We start from the raw sequence: 18775 nt of genomic DNA, 5'->3' as shown, positions 1-18775 counted from the left end.
AAAATACATCAGATTTTGGAGGAAACATACAGCCTATGCAGCCACCATGGCCACTATTACCGGTACATTTATGGTTTTCATTGTACGTGGCCACTTTACTTTACATGAAGAATAATGCCACATTAAAAATGATGTAAAAAATATGTGCCATTGGTTTTCTGCACAGTAGGCCTAGAGGATTTGGGAAAATCCAGGTCTACTGTATACAAACAATTTACAACAGTACCGGTACTTGTACCGGTAGTTGTCAAGGTTTTAGGCAGTGATCCGTACAGCCTTGATTTGCACGGCCGATTTTTGTCAATAACAGCTAATTTGTTATTCCACAAGCTTACAAATTCCAGATATATATACCGGGCATGCATTTAAGCAATACTTCAATAAATTTATAAAAGTAAAAGTACCCAAATCCAATCTCTCCTTAACCAACTCAATTACCGTTTGGTCATAAAAAATGAAATATACAATTACTGTTCTCGTTTTGAGTGATAATGAAAATTGCAAGAGGAGTACATGTACAGGTTAGTGCACGTGAGCTACATTTGTGTACATGTATCGATAAGCACGCAAACCAACCTCTTTATCTCTACGGAACCACTTAGCGAAAGATAAACTTCCCCGGCGCTTCCCAAAATCCAGGCTGGTTTTTCTCTTGCCGGCAGACCCCACGCTCTCCCGCCGCCTCTTTTCGGCTTCTTCGGCTTCCTCTTCGGCCATCTTGTTTTCCTCTCGCAGATGGCCAGTACAATTTGCTTTGTAAAACACTTAACTTTGCGTCCTTCACGCCGTAATTACTTTGTATACATACATGTAACGGCGGTGCACAAGACGGAAATTTTCCAACGAGGCTTAATGCGTCTGTCACGTAGACATATCCTAAGATGAAGTACACATGAGGTGTGCATGCGGTCTATATGTGGATGATGAACACTAGACAACCCCCTAGGATAGCAGGCATCGAGTACGTGCCTGTCTGTGTGTGTACTTGTAATATTCCTCTACGCAGTCGTCTCTCCTATATTCCTCCATGGGTGCATTCCATTGGCTGCTGAGGCAGAGGCAAATTGCACGGGGAGCAAAGGATATGCAGGGGATGTGTAGACTATGCGACGCAGGCTTATCAATTACAAGTGGTTGGTGATATGACGCACTTGCCATTGATATTCCCATGGAATGTTTTAGCATGGAATATTGTTCAAATACAGAGCGATTAACTATGATACTGGAAAATGGTTACATGAAATGATTTTGTAATTTGTTTTTTGAAAATTAGTGAATTCTATTACTAATTTTCAAATAAGCATTTTTGTTTTTGCGTATTTGTTTTTGTTACTTTGCTTTACACGGTACACGAAAAGTAAAAAGTGTATTTTGCATTCTCAAAAGTCACTATCTGAGTAAATTCTTTAAACATACTGAAGGTAGTATCAGGCATGCAACTGGGAAATCACACAAAAAAGAGGAAATTCAAATTTTTCCCAGACTTTGTACAGTGTTTTTCTATTTTCAATGGCACACATGGGAAGTCAAAAAAGAGGAAATCAGCTGATCCAAGGAAAAGTTGCATGCCTGTAGTATGCTGCTACGTGTATCACGGACCATTTGCCTACATGTACATACACATGTGGTATGCATTATGAACGCAATAACTCACTGTACAGTCGTGACACTGCTGAAGCCTTGCGGGCATACGCATGGGCAATTCCATGGGAAAAGCGAACACCGCTGCAAAGCAGAAAATATATGAAATTTTCGGAAATACAAACATCACAACCCCAAATGTGGTATCAAATTAAAATGGACAACAAGACCTTTCATTTGAGTGGTGTGTCTGTCGGTGCCATGGGACATGTACATCATCATGTGGTCAAATGTTTGTTTGTTTTATAATGGGGGGGGGGGGGGCCCTAAAATTACGGATTTTAGGTACATTTTGTCATTTTGGAATTTTCTTTACTGTCAGTGTTGTTGCGAGTTTATGTTTTTAAGGCAGAGAGAAAAGTTCATAATCTATGCCAAAAGAGGTTGTTTGTTTGATTATTAGTTTTGTATAGATCTGTTTTAACTTGTACCTAAGATGGACAGACAAACTGTAATGTGAGTTACTGTAACATGAGTTACTGAAATATATCCCTATAGAGATTTCATGATTGATTAGTTTTTAATAATTGTTATGCGAGCATATGTAACCTACACTCTACTGATGCAAGGACTGTGAAAAGATTCTTCCAGCAGTGCACAGTATGAGGAAATTTGTTGATGCAAGGTATTTAAATTTTGCCACGTTCTTCATTTGTAATGTGGGTTGCCGAAAAAAATCTTTTGTAAGCCAAGCCAACACAAAATCATTTTGTTGGGCTTTTTTTTTTTATAGTTTAGTCAACAGTTCAGGGGTTCTTCTGTGAGAAAAATCCTACATGTAATACTTTGACCTTATACATGTATAATCAGCACAGAGTTGATCGAAGACACGGGACTCCCTTTAAACATAATGGGAGTTTACATCGAACCTATTGCCCATACCGGTACATGTACGTGTATATATCCAATTTCAGAAAGTTCACACAATGATATACATGTACCATGGCTACATGTGCATGTACCAGGTATTACATATGCACATTTATTACATGATTTCACATTATATGCGTGTACATGAGTGCATCAGTGTTCCTTTTTTTTGTGTACACGTACTTTTGTACACATGTACAGATCTACAATGTAGTATGTACAGCAGAGTTAATTCATGGTCCCTCTTCTTGGGCTGAAAGTGACAGGTAAGCCTAATGTACACGTTTTTTGTACAATTAAGTACCTGAATCAATCAAAATCCATACCCCTGTTTTGGAGGATTTCAGCGTAATTCAGGATACCTCCATAAAGTTGGGGGATTTTTATGGATTCAGGACAGTAAGCCTAGCAACACTGCAGGATTTTGATGGATTCAGGATACCGGTACCTTCATATTGTGCAGTTGGGGGACTTTGATGGATTCCAGATCGCAACAGTTGAACTCCTTGGCTATATGTTTGGTGTGTACGAGGTATGTACCGGTACTACACTGACCAGTGGATTCTGCATGATGGACTCAGGACACCAACATTTTATTGCAAGACAAAATTGGTAGATTTTGGCGGATTCAGGATACTTTCTAGTAAAAAAGCTCAATGGGTTAGGGTTAATGGTTAACTATTAATTGAATGAAGATACCGGTAGAGTTCTTTGAATTATGCATGCACCTCTTGCAATTTAACTTAGACCTCGTGTGTATACAGAACCCACGGGCAATCTTTAAATCATTTAAACTGCAATTAAGTCATGCATACAGAATCCAGTGCGTACACATCAATCCGATTACAATAACCTCAGGAGGGCATCAAGCATCTCTGCGAGGAAAGCAAACCTTAACCCCAAGAGCTGGGGCATACCGGGTACATGTACATGTATGAAATCTGTACCAGGTGCGTATATTTTCACTATGACGTGTTACGCAAATTTAAGTCTGTCAAGTCTGATCAGAAAGCAGAGGCCATGCTGAGATGAGTATGAACAGAATGTGTATTGTACCATGTACCGGTACAAATGAAATATACACAAGTAGATACTGTGGAACTGGGGACTAGCTGCATCACTCCAGATACACTTTACCATAGTTAATTAATGCTGCTCAAAATACTGAGCACATGTACTTTATGTACATGTATACCGGTACATGTACTTGCACACAGGTACAATGTGTACATAGATGTACTAGTAGCTACCGGTACAGGTACACTTTATTTTTTAAGAACTTAATTTTTTTACTGGTATACATACCAGTACACCACTTATGACACAAAATTTGTGTAAAACTGTGCTAAATGCATCATGATGCAAATCTGATTGCAAGAAATACCGGTAATGTGCCTTTACACATGAACATGAACTGGTGTACATGTACCGGTGTATAATGTGTTCTGAGATCACAGACGAATTAACAGGACATACTTTTCCAAAAAACCTGCTGTGTACCACAAAATGTATCCTGTTTAAGATTACATAGTAAGTGAGATTGTAATGAGGGTGTACAATGTACATGTGTACATGTACAGTGGAACATGTACCATATGTATCGGTATGTATATGATGAAAACAACGATCAGATAACATTCGACCAAAAAATGGTCTTTAATGTCAAAGGCAGCCAATGTACATGTACATGTACATGTACAACCTACATGTACTTAGTGCAGAAAGCTAGCTGCTTGGCATATTTCAGAGGTCAAATTCCACAACACGGTACTGCGCACATCACGGTATAATTTGTCGCATGTCCTACATAGCTCAAGGTTTTTACTTTTGGCGTCAGTCAAGTGCGAGGCAATCACTGCTGACGGGTGAGTGTTTGGTGTCTTTGGATTTTTTTTTTCTGGTGGTACCGGTATTTTCATTATTTTGGTTATAAACCTGATAAAGGATCAGTTGTATCGAATATGCCAATTTATGATCTTACTAAAATCTCACTTATTTAAGAATTCAGCATATCACTGTCAAGGTGAGCCTTTGGAATGTCTCTCCATTTCTGGGACGTACATGTACATGTACGTGACATGATATGGTCAAATGTATACAATGTACCGTACATGTACCAGTACGTATTATAAATATTGCATTGCAAAATGGAATTGAAATTGAAGGAAACTTTCTTTTGAATTTCGTTGGGGGGGGGGGGGAAGAGGGGGACCCTTTATTGTGTGTAGCAGAAAAGACACAAAACATTGGGAATTAAAAGCATTTTGAAAACGATTTGAGCTAATAGTGATTAGTGTGAAGCTTTTGATAATGTTGTACTTGAATTTGGTGGCAAAGTGGTTTGACCAAAAAGTTTTATTAACTTTTATTAGCTGCTATCTAAACTAATATGTATAAATGTCTTAAGTCTAAGCTACTTTATGAATTGATGAGTGATGAGGCAGAAAAATATTTTTTTCTCAAGCTGTTCTTGTCAGCTGCGATGGAATTCAGGAGTTTCTGAAGTGAACTTCGGACATTTTTTGTATAGAAAATAAAAATGTTCACATTCTAGTGTTAAAGTTCAATGTTGAGTTAAGGATGGTTTCATAAGCAATGGGAAAACAAATAAAAACATGGCAGAACTTGCACAAATCAATGCCACATCTGTAAATACCGTACATACACACAGCTGATTACAATTACATTGTACTCTGGCAAGGAGGGGAAATTTTCTAGAACTTTAGGTTTGCATTTTTTTTACAACTGCAATGAGTCATTCAATTATTTATCAAATTGTTTTCATTGTAAAAGCACCAAAATAAAAATATTTATTTGATTTGTTTTCCTTTTTTGAAATACAGAGTGTTTCAACTGGTTCCCAAAATTTCATTTAATTCTCCCTTGTAAATTTTAGACAGTGTATTTGAATGAAGTACCGGTATCTGGTCTTATTGGAAACTTGTTGACACAAAGAAATTAAATACAAGTATGTATCCCATCAAACAAGATACGGTACATTGCAGGTACATCCAAAGCTAAGTCTATCAGATCCGAACCAGCCAGCCAACCCCAGCAAGCTCGGTGGTCGAATGGTAAGACATCAGCACTAGTAAACAGGCGGTCGTGGGTTCGAGTCTGACATTATACATACAATGTATACACCGGTACATACATTAAACAGGTAGCTCTCGGACAGTACTGATACAGTGTAAACACAATACATGGACATTATGAGTTATCCCGTGAGCGCGAGTGGAACACGGAATAATGTAGGGCATCTGTGTACCACATACAGTGTACCACGAGGCTGAAGGCCGAGAGGTACATGCACATGTACCGGTATGTGGGACACAGACACACTACATTTTCCGTGTTCCACGAGCGCGAGCGTGATAACGAATTTATCTTCAAGCAAACTTAACGCGCAGTAAAGTTGGACCATCGCTTTATTTTACACGAACCTTTTAGCGGTTTAACCCTTACTCTCTGATGGTAGTTTACTGCATGTCAGTTGGTTATGCCAATGCCCTCCAGCTGCAGTTTATTGGCAGATAGTTTGTCTTAACAGTGAAGGCTCCAATTGGCAGGAGTTGGAGGCCCTGGAGGGTGCCTGATACTGACCAGCTGGGGGCACTCACTTTGTTATCAGAGGACTCTCATTGTTCTCTGTGGCATGTATTGGAGTGCCTGTCCAGTTACCCTTGAAATGACATGGCAGATATTGGAGGGCCGTGCAAAAAACATATGCTATTTTCTTAAGGCACATAATGGCATGCGTTGGAGGGTCCAGTTGGGTAAGGGTTAATTTAGTGCATGCAGCTGGGGAATGTCGCTCGCATCTTGGAATAGTGCAATACGCAGAGTGCGATATCGACCGTACAATACAGCCTCACATCACACTGTTGTTGCCATGGATCGACCAATCAGGAATTTCAGGATTGAGGATTCAAGTTTGCTTGAAGATTAGTAGTGATGTATGCGTTTCAACCCTGAAGGGGAACATGGTGCTTGTGTTAGGCAAATGATACATTTAACTACAATTACCTAGATGTACCGGTATCTTCACCGAGGAGTGTAAATGGGTACCTGTGAATTACCGGCACGTACAGACCAAATTGGACAGATCTCGAGCTGCAGCCTGCAGAAAAATAGTCTCATTCCTGATGAACAGGAAAAATAATTATAAAGCGCTTTAAAACCTTACAAGTACCGGGTAGGCATGAAGCTCAATATAAGCACCCCATTATTATTATAAATAGTACCGGTAGATGACATTACAAAACATTACATTGAGAGTTGAGACTTCAACTGAGAAGTGCCTCAAGATCTCACATGAGATGCTTACAAAGTCACAAGCTTTGTTTTTGTTTTGTTTTGTTTAGGGGGGTGGGAGGAGCTAGTAAACAGCATGTACTGGTACACACTGTGTTTGAATTAAAAAAACAACTGAAATTTGTTTCAAACTGAAAGGATGTATTTATTTTAAACCCCAGGTAAACATGTGTATACTGACATTGTACATGTACCCGTACATGTAAGATTTTCATATTGAGCTTTGTCATTTACCGAACACTGACAAACATGTATACATATGTACCTGTATTCTATAAGCACTGTATTCAGCAATGCTAACAAGCCTTTTAAACAAAACCTACAAATCAAAAGTAAAAATCAAATACATTTAGTTTCAGACACTTGAGTTGATTACACCAATAAAGCTACTAAAGTACATGTACCGGTAGATTCGTTTTTACATACTGTACATGTAAAATGTCACATAATGTACATGTATGTACACACTGTCTGCCACAATGTACATTTGTACAGTGACATTACTGTACAGGACATTATGTACAGCAGTGAACAGGTTGCGTGCATATTACAATATTTCATCATTGTCATAAACTTTAAAAAGGCATTTCAAACAGGTTTAGGCATTATTTGTATATTGTTATACACAGAGTACCGGTAGCAGTACCGGTACATGTACTGTCACAGTGCAGTTGTACATGATTATTGTAATTACAAGTACAGGTAGAATCCTGGGCTAACTCAACAATTAAACCAATTATGTTTAAAAAAGGGGGGATGCATGGGGGGTGTGCTGCAGTGTCGGTCCGTGGGCAATTCAACTTCTATTTAAGGGCTTACATGTACTACATGTACATCAGGTAAGCACTAACGGTACTACTTCATGATCAGTTGATAACACTACTGGAGTTTGTAATAGCGCCCTCTGTTGACCAAACTCATGTTCAGACTTGATATTTACAATGTACAGTACAGGCATGCACATTAAGAGTACATACCGGTAGTATAAAAATGGTAAATACTGGAACAATAAACATTAAGTTTTTAACAGATGCCATACCGGTAGATCTACACAAATGTGCCTTAATGTAAATAAACATAACATTTTACCAATTGACCTTAAAAAAACCCCACAGTTTTTGAATAAACTTGTGATGAAGTTTACCAACTACATGTACATTTAAGAAAAAAATGATATTTTCCATGTTCCACGAGCGTAAGTGCGATTGTAACAAGTATATCTTCAAGCAAACTTTAATCACAGTAAGATGGAATACGCACTGTGTGCTGTACGGCGGTTTTCCTTTTAAACATTTTCCTATTGCAGCTCGATTGGCGCGGTTAATACGTGGTGTGCGGTACAGACCGTGCTACATGTACATGGGATAATGTAGCGCGGTTTGTTGCCATGGATCGACCAATCAGCATCGAGGATTGAGGTTTGCTATACACCATGTTCGCTGGTCCAGGTGTCGATTCACTGGTACTGGTAGTACACTTGTGAATTTAGACTTAATGTACACGTACATGTACATAAGTCTACTATGGCCCCAAATTTTTACTCCGATGAATACATACATGTACCGGTACATGTACATTTGCATGGTCCCTTAATTAATTAACCAAATTGTATGGGACCTGATTCATGAACTGGGCTTGCTAATCTTGCACACTAAATATACGTGTGCATACGGATGTACATAATTGACATAAACACTTACAGGACTTTTCACTTTAATGTGAAAGTAAACAGTGCACAAATAAAAAAATATTTTAAATCTGTAAATAATTTACAGTGTACAAGTTAATACAAGTACCATGATGATGACAATATCAATGGAAATGATGGCCGACCAGATCAGAACTCTAAACATGCTGTGTAGCTTATATCAGTGAGGCACGTTGTGTGCACAGACAATGGACGGTTTTGTCAGCATTTCAAATTTTGTAACTACTAATTTTTCTATGGGGAAAATGGATGTGTCACTTTCTTTTCTGCACATACATGTACATGCATACATGTATGTAAGTTCTCTTCTCATAATAATAAAAAGCATGCATGCACTTTTTTTTTTGGTTAGGAACATAAAGCAATGAATTTGATGGGCGCAATTGGTGGATTTGTGCTTTCAATCGATCATGCAGAAAACTGTTTGCGGTTGATCCTAACTTATACTTGACTTTCCTTTTTCAAGACAATCCTCCAGAACCATGGATTACAAAAGATGATTGACCGATGGCAGCGCGATAGACCAATGGCAGTGCCATTGACCGATGTCAGCGCGATCGACCGATGGTAGCGCGATCGACCGATGGTAGCGCGATCGACCGATGGTAGCGCGATTGACCGATGTCAGTGCGATTTACCAAGGGTAGCGGGATCGACCAATTGCTATGAGTCAACCCATGGCGTTGTGATTGACCGATAGCAGTGCAATCCACCAAATGGCAGTGCAATTGGCAGCATGATCAACCGATGGCTATGCGATCAAATGGATCAACCGATGGCTGTGATTGACCGATGGCAGCACCATCGACCAATGGCAGCACCATCGACCAATGGCAGCACCATCGACCGATGGCAGCACCATGGACCGAAGGCAGCACGATCGACCAGTGGCAGCACCATCGACCGATGGTAGCAACATGGACCGATGGCAGCACCATCGACCGATGGCAGCACGATCGACCGATGGCAGCACGATCGATCGATGGTAGCACGATTGATTGATGGCAGCATGATCAACTGATAGCAGTGCAATCGACCGATGGCAGCACGATATTCATCAGTCAATCGTCTGATCGGCTAATGGCAGCAAGATTGACCGATGGCAGCATGATCGATGGCAGCCCGTTCGACCAATGGCAGCACCATCGACCAATGGCAGCACCATGGACTGAAGGCAGCATGATCGACCAGTGGCAGCAACATCGACCGATGGTAGCAACATGGACCGATGGCAGCACCAGCGACCGATGGTAGCAACATCGACCGATGGCAGCACCATCGACCGATGGCAGCACCATCGACCGATGGCAGCACGATCGACCAGTGGCAGCACCATCGACCGATGGCAGCACGATCGACCGATGGCAGCACGATCGACCGATGGTAGCACGATTGATTGATGGCAGCATGATCGCCTGATGGCAGTGCAATCGACCGATGGCAGCACGATATTCATCAGTCAATCGTCTGATCGACTAATGGCAGCAAGATTGACCGATGGCAGCATGATCGATGGCAGCCCGTTCGACCACTGGCTATGTGACTGACCGATGGCAGCACGATCAACCGATGGCAGTACGATCAACTGATCGCACCAACATCAACCGACGACAGCGCGGTCAACCAATGGCTATGCGATTGACCGATGGCTATGTGATCAACCTTTGGCAGCGCGATCGACCCATGGCAGCAGGATAGACCAACGGCTATGCGATCGACCAATGGCTATATGTGATCAACCTTTGGCAGCACAATCAATAGATAGCACAGCACGATCGACCGCTATATCGCAGCACGATAGACCAATATCGCGACACAGTAGGACGATACAATGATCGCAGATCAAATGATCGCGCCAAGCAAATGTACTCAGTACCTTATAGACTGGATTCATGATGACCTCATCCACAGAGCATACGCAGGTGGTGATGTCAGAGCTTGGGCTTGGCTTATTTGGAGGCTGTGCGAATTACTCAATGTTACCTTCCCATAGTCTCCATATACATCTGACCAGGTTGAGAAAAGTACTGCATCACAAAAAGAAAACAAAAACACAATAGCAAAACAATGATTATAAAGAATTTTGTCACTTACTGAGTATTTAAGAATCAATAGTGATACTTTACAGAGACTGTATTAGGGCAATTTCCAATAATTCAGATTTTGGAATTACCGGTACATGTCAGACACTTTAAATGAGCTGCTGTTAGAAAAGTGAGGGGGGGGGGGGGAAGAGGGAAAGACTGTTGCAACCTGACGCTACTTCAGCGGTTGTGTACAAAGTCTATGGAGAGTCAAGAAAATTTTCGCTCTGTGAAGTGCCCGGATGCAATACGCGACCGCGGATGAAGAGCGCACACAAGAGGGCGCGCTTCACTGCAGAGGGCTTCAAAGATTTTGGAATGACAGGCAACAGCCGCGGTGCGCTTTGCCAAAGTTGACACACGCTCAGTAGATGATTAAAGCTCTTGTTTGGTTCCCTGACCCCTCTGGCCTCTTGACTATCATTAGGGTGGCCGGGAAACATATCAGCGACGCCATGCTTGCTCAAATCCATTTGCATTCTTTGACGAATTACCATGATTTTTGGATAACTAGACCTCTGAAGGTACCGAATTTAACGATTTTGTGCTATTTAGCAGTCATACTATAGCTGGGTTGATTTTCTGCTGACAAAATAATTTCGATCTTTAATTAATTTTCGGCTCCCCTAGCAACGGGACGCTCCGCTCACAGGCCATACTTGACTATGTGACTGATATACGGAGGTAGTCCAGTATTTCAGTCACATTTATGGGACTAGTAAAGTGGTGAGCCAGTATGGAATTTTTCCCGAAAATATTCAAGTAGGCCTAGTTACACTTGGAAATTTTCAGACCAGTCTCATACATGTCATATAGGGTTTGTGCAGAGGGTGACAAGTGATGGCCAGATATGGGAATCTTTCCAAGGTTTGGACTTTAATTGTAAACACCGCGCCGGCATGACTGGTTAACGTCTTAGGTCAGGATTAGCTGGAGTTACCCAGCCCTGAGTTTTATCATTGGGTTGTCTATTAGGGCTGGAGCGAATTTTTCTCGTAACTTGTAGTATAGGCAAAATTTTTTGGAAAATGTTCAATTTTGTCCCCGTTACACACTAATTGCAACTGCAACTCACCCCAAACTTGCCTGGAATAACCATTACACAGGTCCTTGAAGTAAAAACGATCCACGATGAAGATTCAGCCTACAATTGCAGTGAAAACAGGAGGAATAACCGCTAACTTGACAACCTTGCTGGATTGGCCAGGACCGCAATTGGTTTGTGCACAAAACAAATTGTGTACAATGAATGGCGGTCGATTAACAGGCACAGAGAGCGATCGCTGTCAACTACTCGTTTTTGCCGGCTGCGCTGGCTGTTGGCGCATGACGTCACGCGGAAGCGTAACACCCGATGACTGTTTCATGCACTAATATAAGGTTTACCAATCGCATAACAGCTTTGGTACTGGAACCGCAACCAATAGAATGAAACAGTCATCGGGTGTTACGCTTCCGCGTGACGTCATGCGCCAACAGCCAGCGCAGCCGGCAAAAACGAGTAGTTGACAGCGATCGCTCTCTGTGCCTGTTAATCGACCGCCATTCATTGTACACAATTTTTTTGTGCACAAACCAATTGCGGTCCTGGCCATGCCAGCAAGTTAGCGGTTATTCCTCCTGTTTTCACTGCAATTGTAGGCTGAATCTTCATCGTGGATCGTTTTTTACTTCAAGGACCTGTGTAATGGTTATTCCAGGCAAGTTTGGGGTGAGTTGCAGTTGCAATTAGTGTGTAACGGGGACAAAATTGAACATTTTCCAAAAAAATTTGCCTATACTACAAGTTACGAGAAAAATTCGCTTCAGCCCTAATAGTAATAGTAATAGACAACCCAATGATAAAACTCAGGGCTGGGTAACTCCAGCTCTAGGTCAGGATTACAAACTCAAAATCAAATGCCATTTGGGGGGGGGGCCTACTCAACTGAGCACTAGAACCACTACCATTTACTTATTCATGAGAAATCTTTACAGTTTCCTTTTTATTGTTAAACATATCTCATTGTTGATGAGATCATACTAGATGAGATGACTGGATTTCAACCGCTGCATGCAAGCACGTGCAGTGCAGTATGCCGGTCATGCCGCGCCGGTACTACGATACGTCATGTACGTAGCATTTCTTTAAGTTTATGTCAGTGCAGTGACGGAGTTAGAAAAGTGGAGATAACATTTTTTATTTTTCCTTCATCAACGTATTTTCAAACCAACCAAATCTACTCACTTGATCACCTGAATGCGTTGATGTTGTTGATGCTTTCTAGGATTAGTGTTTTACACGGGAAGAGTTATTTTTCTTGCTTGACTTTCTCATTGACTTTCAACGTCTCTGATGTCCATGCAGTTTCGTTGTGTGTGCACATATACGCATGTGGTCATATGGAGGTGAAAAATAGGACACTGGGTATCTATTTGTACGGTAACCTGTGAAACACGAAGACGTCATCAAATTGGGCCATAGGGAAGGGCGCCGCTTACGGTAGGTAGGTAAACGCGCCTGCCGCGGCTACGCAGAACATCGGGTGTAATGGGAGCGGGATTCATAAAAAAAAAGAAGTTAAAAAGACAAATACACCGAGAAATGACTTTAAAAAAAGGAATACATTAATGAACGAAATAAATCAATGAAAGCGGGATAAAGGTATGCCTGTCAGTGAAAATAGTAACATGTCTAGATTTAGCAATGCTTATCAATAATTATCAGAGAATACAATAACTAATTTGCTCATAACATGAATAGAATGTTTATGTGATCCCCTTCAATGTTTTGCCGGTATAAATATTCATATTACATTGTATTTGCATATTTTACATACAGTGTGATACATATTGTATACGTTTTAAAAATCTTTCTACATATTTTTTTCTGTCCTCTGTAATCAGTCTTTTTCCCTTTTTGTTGAATGAACTGCTACATAACTTTTAATTTTTGTTTTTGTGAATTTCTTTGTATTTTAAACTTAATTCAGATCAGCTTTAGGACTGTGATGCTTGAAGTTTTAATAAACCAATAATACTGTAATAATATAATGTGACGTTTTACATTACATTAAAAGCGCAGTGCATGTTAAAAAAAATCCAAAATCCTCAGAAAAATAATTTTAATTCATGAGTTTAACAACTAATTTACAAAATATTGTTTACTTTACAAAGAAAAATCCTGTTGAGAATATGCCAAAAACAACAATACACATGATGCCAAGTGCAAAGAATGAGGGGAAATTGAGTCACACCTTCTCTGAATCCTGGGCGCTCCATATGTTCCTGTACAGTAAGCTTATGATTAGCAATAGCATAATACTGTAAACTGTCAAAAACCTTTTTAGGCACTTTTAGACATTTCCTCATGAAGCACATGAGTGGTGCTAGTCCTGCTTCAAAATGTTACAAATCTGCATGATTTTACCAAAGAAAAAAAAATCATGTTGAGTGCATGGAGCAAAATTAATCCGCTTTTGACCTACCTACCGTGCGAAGCGCCCTTCCCCATATGTCTCTGAGGAAGTACTTCCTGTTTCACTTTTTTCAGCGGACTATCCTCGATCTTTGATGTGGTACATGTACTTGTTTTGTGTGCCGGGCGCTGCGGCGTCGTCACACACACATATTGGCATTGGCCTTTGCATGCACGTTGTGCATGCAAAGGCCAATGCCAACTTCGTCCCAGGGCTTTGCTCCTTGCTACATGTTTTATTTTCAGCCTCGTTTCCAATAGTAACCCCTGGATTTGGAACTTTTTAATTTCCAACGTATATGACGTATTCTAACGTTCGCTGTGAATTATTACGTCTACTTTACCTCAAAATCAATGCACATTTTCCATTTTGCTTGAATAATATGTAATATGACACTACATATTGGCTTGATTTCGGAACTCAAGCCGCCCGACGATTTATTGATCATGTGTTTACCCCAGACGTCCACCGTATACAAAAACAAACGCTGATTTAAAGCATAGCCTGGCACCATACTATTCTTCATTTGCATACGTGTGCAAGATTCTGAGCGTACTGTACTGCTCGACACCATGAGAACGAGGTTGGGGCCAATGCATGTTGGGCATACTTTCATGTGAAGGGATCGAAAAGGGGCAATCAACACCCAAGTGATCATTTCCGAGATTGATCCATCCAGTTACAGCGGATCTAAAGGGGGGGGGGGGGGGGGGGGGGGGGTGACTGATGTTATGAACCAGTAAAATGGGCCAAAAAATAATAAATGGAATGCTAAATTTCATAAATGTATTCTTAAATTGCAGAGTGTAGAAGGCCTTAATATTTTCCGGGGGTGGGAAGGAATGCTCACTTTTAAAAAAAATATGTATTTTTTAAAAACATTTTTTTCATAGAAGGCGGATAGATTCTTCGATTTTCTCAACTACTTTGCTGAAACAAATTGTGTCGAAAGGAGCCTAGCCATTGCGTATTCTACGTAGCTACAATTTCGTTAGAAACGAATAAAAAGACTTGTCAATCATTATTGATAAAAACATGCAAAAAATATTGCAAATGTATATTTGAAAAAGGGAGGCGGCCGGGGAAAAAAAAGGAAGCGGACGGGAACGAGAAAACGCTGAGGTTTTATTCTTTTTTTTTTTTTTTACTTAGCCTTATATCCACCCTCCCCAAGGTTGATCCAAACTATACTTCACATAAATTCACAATATAGGCCTAATGATTAAGAAATTACGTGGTAATGGAATCTGCGCCAACGCGTGCGCTTGAATTATTTATTTTCGTTACCACTGATCATCAGCAAATCAAACTGGTTCTTTGCTTTTTAGATTTTAGGCGCATGAAAAACAAATTGAACCTACGCCCTCCGGCAAATCGGAGGCCTAGGCCTGGTGCTCTGCCAACTCAGAGCCCTCAAACCCTATTTCTGATGGTCTCCGAAATGTCTGCGATGAATTTTCATTAATTATCGGCCCCTTATCCTAGCCATATTTCAATGTCTTTACTACAATGCGGATCACTCAGAGAAAGGGTGCGGCTTTAGGCCCTAATGCTTGGTGACTGGTGAGTCAAAAACAGCGGAACCCGAACCCCCTAAAAATATATTTCATATTTAAAAAAATATGTAGCAACAAAAATAATAATGACTGGAAAGCCAATTTCATAAGCTACTTTTTGATGAAAAAAATTAATGAAATTGCTATCCGTTTCAAGAATATCACCATTTAAACGCGCACAATGACCCTAAAACCATTAACCTGTCTCGTCCAAAAAAAAGCAGTTTATTGTGTGTTTTGACTGTTTGGAACAATAAAGAAAATAACACAGAATGTTTGTTTCAACAACTGTCAACAACTGTAGTACACAATATCTTTATAAGCAACACTGGTGATACAAACAATATGATTTATAAAATCCACTGTTTTTTAAAAGACGGGCTTTCAAAAAGACTTTGTTGAATATTTTAAACTTTTAAATTGAGGTTTTATCGCTGATGATGTTTGAAGACATCATTGTGACGACGATTCTTGAAATCGCATTTTTGGACGAGACATGTTGTAGGGTCATTGTGTTTAAATCGTGATATTCTTTGAACGGATTGAGCAATTTCAGTATTTTTTTCATCTAAAAGTAGCTTATGAAATTGGCTTTCCAGTTATTATTATTTTGTGTGCTACATATTTTTTAAATGTGAAATATAATTGTTGGAGTTTGGGTTCCGCTTTTTTTTTACTCACCTGTATATACTCGGTCATAGACAGTGGCGTAGCCAGGACGTTTTCAGTGGGGGGCGCTGGGGGGGGGGGGGGGGGGGGGCTGGAACATTTCATGGGGGGGGGTCATGTAAATCAATGATAATTTTTTTAGAAACTCAAAATCTCAGGGGGGGGGGGGGGGCGACTGGGGGGCGACAAGGTTTCATGGGGGGGGGGGGCTGTCGCCCCCCACGCCCCCCGTGGCTACGCCACTGGTCATAGAGCCTGGAATATAGTCTATTCCTTCCTCCATTACCGTACGTGTTGGCCTATACATGTAGGCTATAGACCTATTTACTTTCAAAAGAGAACCAGACAAAATTGTTCCAGAGCCAGACATCATTCATCTCCCCCCCCTCGAAAAAAAACCGGTACTCGCAAGTGTATGTTACACTGAAACTATGTAGGTTCTGCGTAACAGTGAATAAGTTTCGCTCATCATGCATCAACTTGATCAAGGTGAAAATTTGTACCGGTACCCAAAGAAATGCCAAGACGATTTGACTGAAACTCAACGATAAGCGACACCTACAAACAAAGGCGGAATTTAAAATGTTCCCATTGAAAATGCCATTAATCGATTCCCCACGTGGTATATAGCGCACTATTTTTATGGGAAACGTAGAGGCTTATTTTGGTCAATTATTATAGTGCGTGATTTTCGCGTGGGACGGCGGCCCGGGCTTGTACATGCAGGACGGCCAGAGCTTATTGTGGGCTCGCACTTGTTGTAACCCATCCCTTGGGCCGGGGTTTATGTTTGAGAATGTTTGATGAAATTTGAACCAGAAATCATTTAATTTTGACAAGGCGTGATTATTCAAAATGATATTGGTTTGAGGATGAGTCACCTTGCGGACAATACCACTGCTTACATGTAAACACCCCCCCCCCATTTAAAGTGACATGTCCAGCTGATTTTCCGGGTTTTCTACGGCAATTATTTTATTTAGGCCTACTTTCGTATGATGTGTGCTGCCTATAATGTCCGATCAAGATTGTACATCCGGGCCAGGGCGGCACCAGTAGCTTGCAATTGGTGAGAATCAGTGCCGACAAGGAAGCATCTCAGCGGGCAGTCATTTAGGAATGGGCTGCTGGTCCGGGTGCCCACAGTCACAAGAAAGGCTCCCCCTCATCTTATGAATGTGATGGGCAGTTCTTGCATGGAGGGTACAGATCCTATTTAGAGTCACCCACTGTTTACGATAAAGTTTGAAACCTGGTAGCTTAAAGGACCTAAGATGAGCTCTTTCTTGGCAATGTTGGCATCTTAATTCCCAGAGTCTGCATGCACCACTCTGCCTTTGAGCCAATTAGCTCTTCAAGAAACTTGACTGAGAACCAAAGGGGTTTATTGCGAGATTGCAGGTGCATAGGGCAAGTTATTCAGGTCATCATGGATTGGTAGGTCAAGATTGGCTTCAACGCGGTCTAATTCTTTCCTCGTCCTTTCCCGTTTCTGAGTCTGTAGTTTGGGTCCTAATGCATGCCTGCTCCCAACATGCACCTTGGTGCCTTGGTTGCTTTTATCCACTTGGATGGTGTGAAATTTAAGTCGCTGGTCAAAATTGGGAAGTGGGGTTTAATTGCCAATCGACATCGTCCTTTTGTTGGATGTCAGGATTATTACCAATTAAGCACTTTGAGAAAATTTGTGAAATCATCATGTTTCGGCGGCCATCACGACAGTGCTATCCTTTTAGATCGTCACAGAAGAGCACTCTTGATACATGTATGTGGCCCATTCAATGATCTGGCCTGCAAACTACGCGACCTACCTAATAATGACGGTCCGCATCAATGTGGTGTAGATGATGGACCTGCTTATAAGCAATGACCTTAGAAACTGAGGTTTCATCTTGCCACCTGATCTTGACGTTTTGGAGCCAGGTTGTGTGGCATGGCAACTGTAGACTTTCCAGTTTTCTAAATGTGAAGCAGTGTATAGAAGTACTGAAATAACCGATGCTCGTTCCTATTAGGGCCTACCATATTATTTTGATAGCATCATGTCAGCACGGCAGAAATCAGACTTGATAGTTTCAGCGTCAAAACCAAGCCTTACTTCACTCAGTTGGAGACAGGAAAAGACTCAGATGTCTCACTATTGTCCTCATGCATGCAACTGGGAATTTACAAAAAACGAGGAAATTCCAAACCACACAACATCCTGGACTCGTTCTTGCATGCCATTGTTGATAAAAGCTGCACCAAAACTTTCTTTGGCATCCCTAAACTTGGAATGATCTGCCAAAGGCCCTAAATTTAGTTACGTGTTCCGAGGCTATATAGAGGCCAGGGGTGATCATAGCGATGTAAGATCGTAGACTTCTATATCCTTCAGAGTGTCATAAAAGTTCCTTTTAGGTCATGCTAGCCAGCATAACTTTGAATCTCGTCAGCATTGTTCCTGAGCCAGGTGTTAATTGGTCATCATAGTCA

The 18775-nt window shown here is 41.0% G+C and overlaps 1 protein-coding gene across 4 annotated transcripts in view; it reads right to left on the bottom strand.

Moving 5' to 3' along the window:
- LOC119721242 (sodium bicarbonate cotransporter 3-like) overlaps window positions 1-13013 on the bottom strand; it is a 68292-nt gene extending 55279 nt beyond the window's left edge. For 2 of the 4 annotated variants that reach the window (XM_038191217.1, XM_038191218.1), the window contains exon 1: window positions 577-732. In XM_038191217.1, the coding sequence (XP_038047145.1) occupies window positions 577-717 (141 nt within the window). In that variant the 5' untranslated portion in view covers window positions 718-732. Of the gene's footprint in view, window positions 1-576; window positions 733-10409; window positions 10561-12844 lie in introns of those variants that run through there. The other 2 variants (XM_038191219.1, XM_038191220.1) reach the window with 2 other exon arrangements.
- Between the last annotated feature and the right edge of the window lie 5762 nt (window positions 13014-18775).

This window comes from Patiria miniata, unplaced genomic scaffold, assembly GCF_015706575.1.
Source record: "Patiria miniata isolate m_02_andy unplaced genomic scaffold, ASM1570657v1 HiC_scaffold_13, whole genome shotgun sequence".
NCBI classification, from domain to species: Eukaryota; Metazoa; Echinodermata; class Asteroidea; order Valvatida; family Asterinidae; genus Patiria; species Patiria miniata.
Note: the sequence above shows the minus strand (reverse complement) of the source record. Positions and strands in the feature narration are given on the sequence as shown.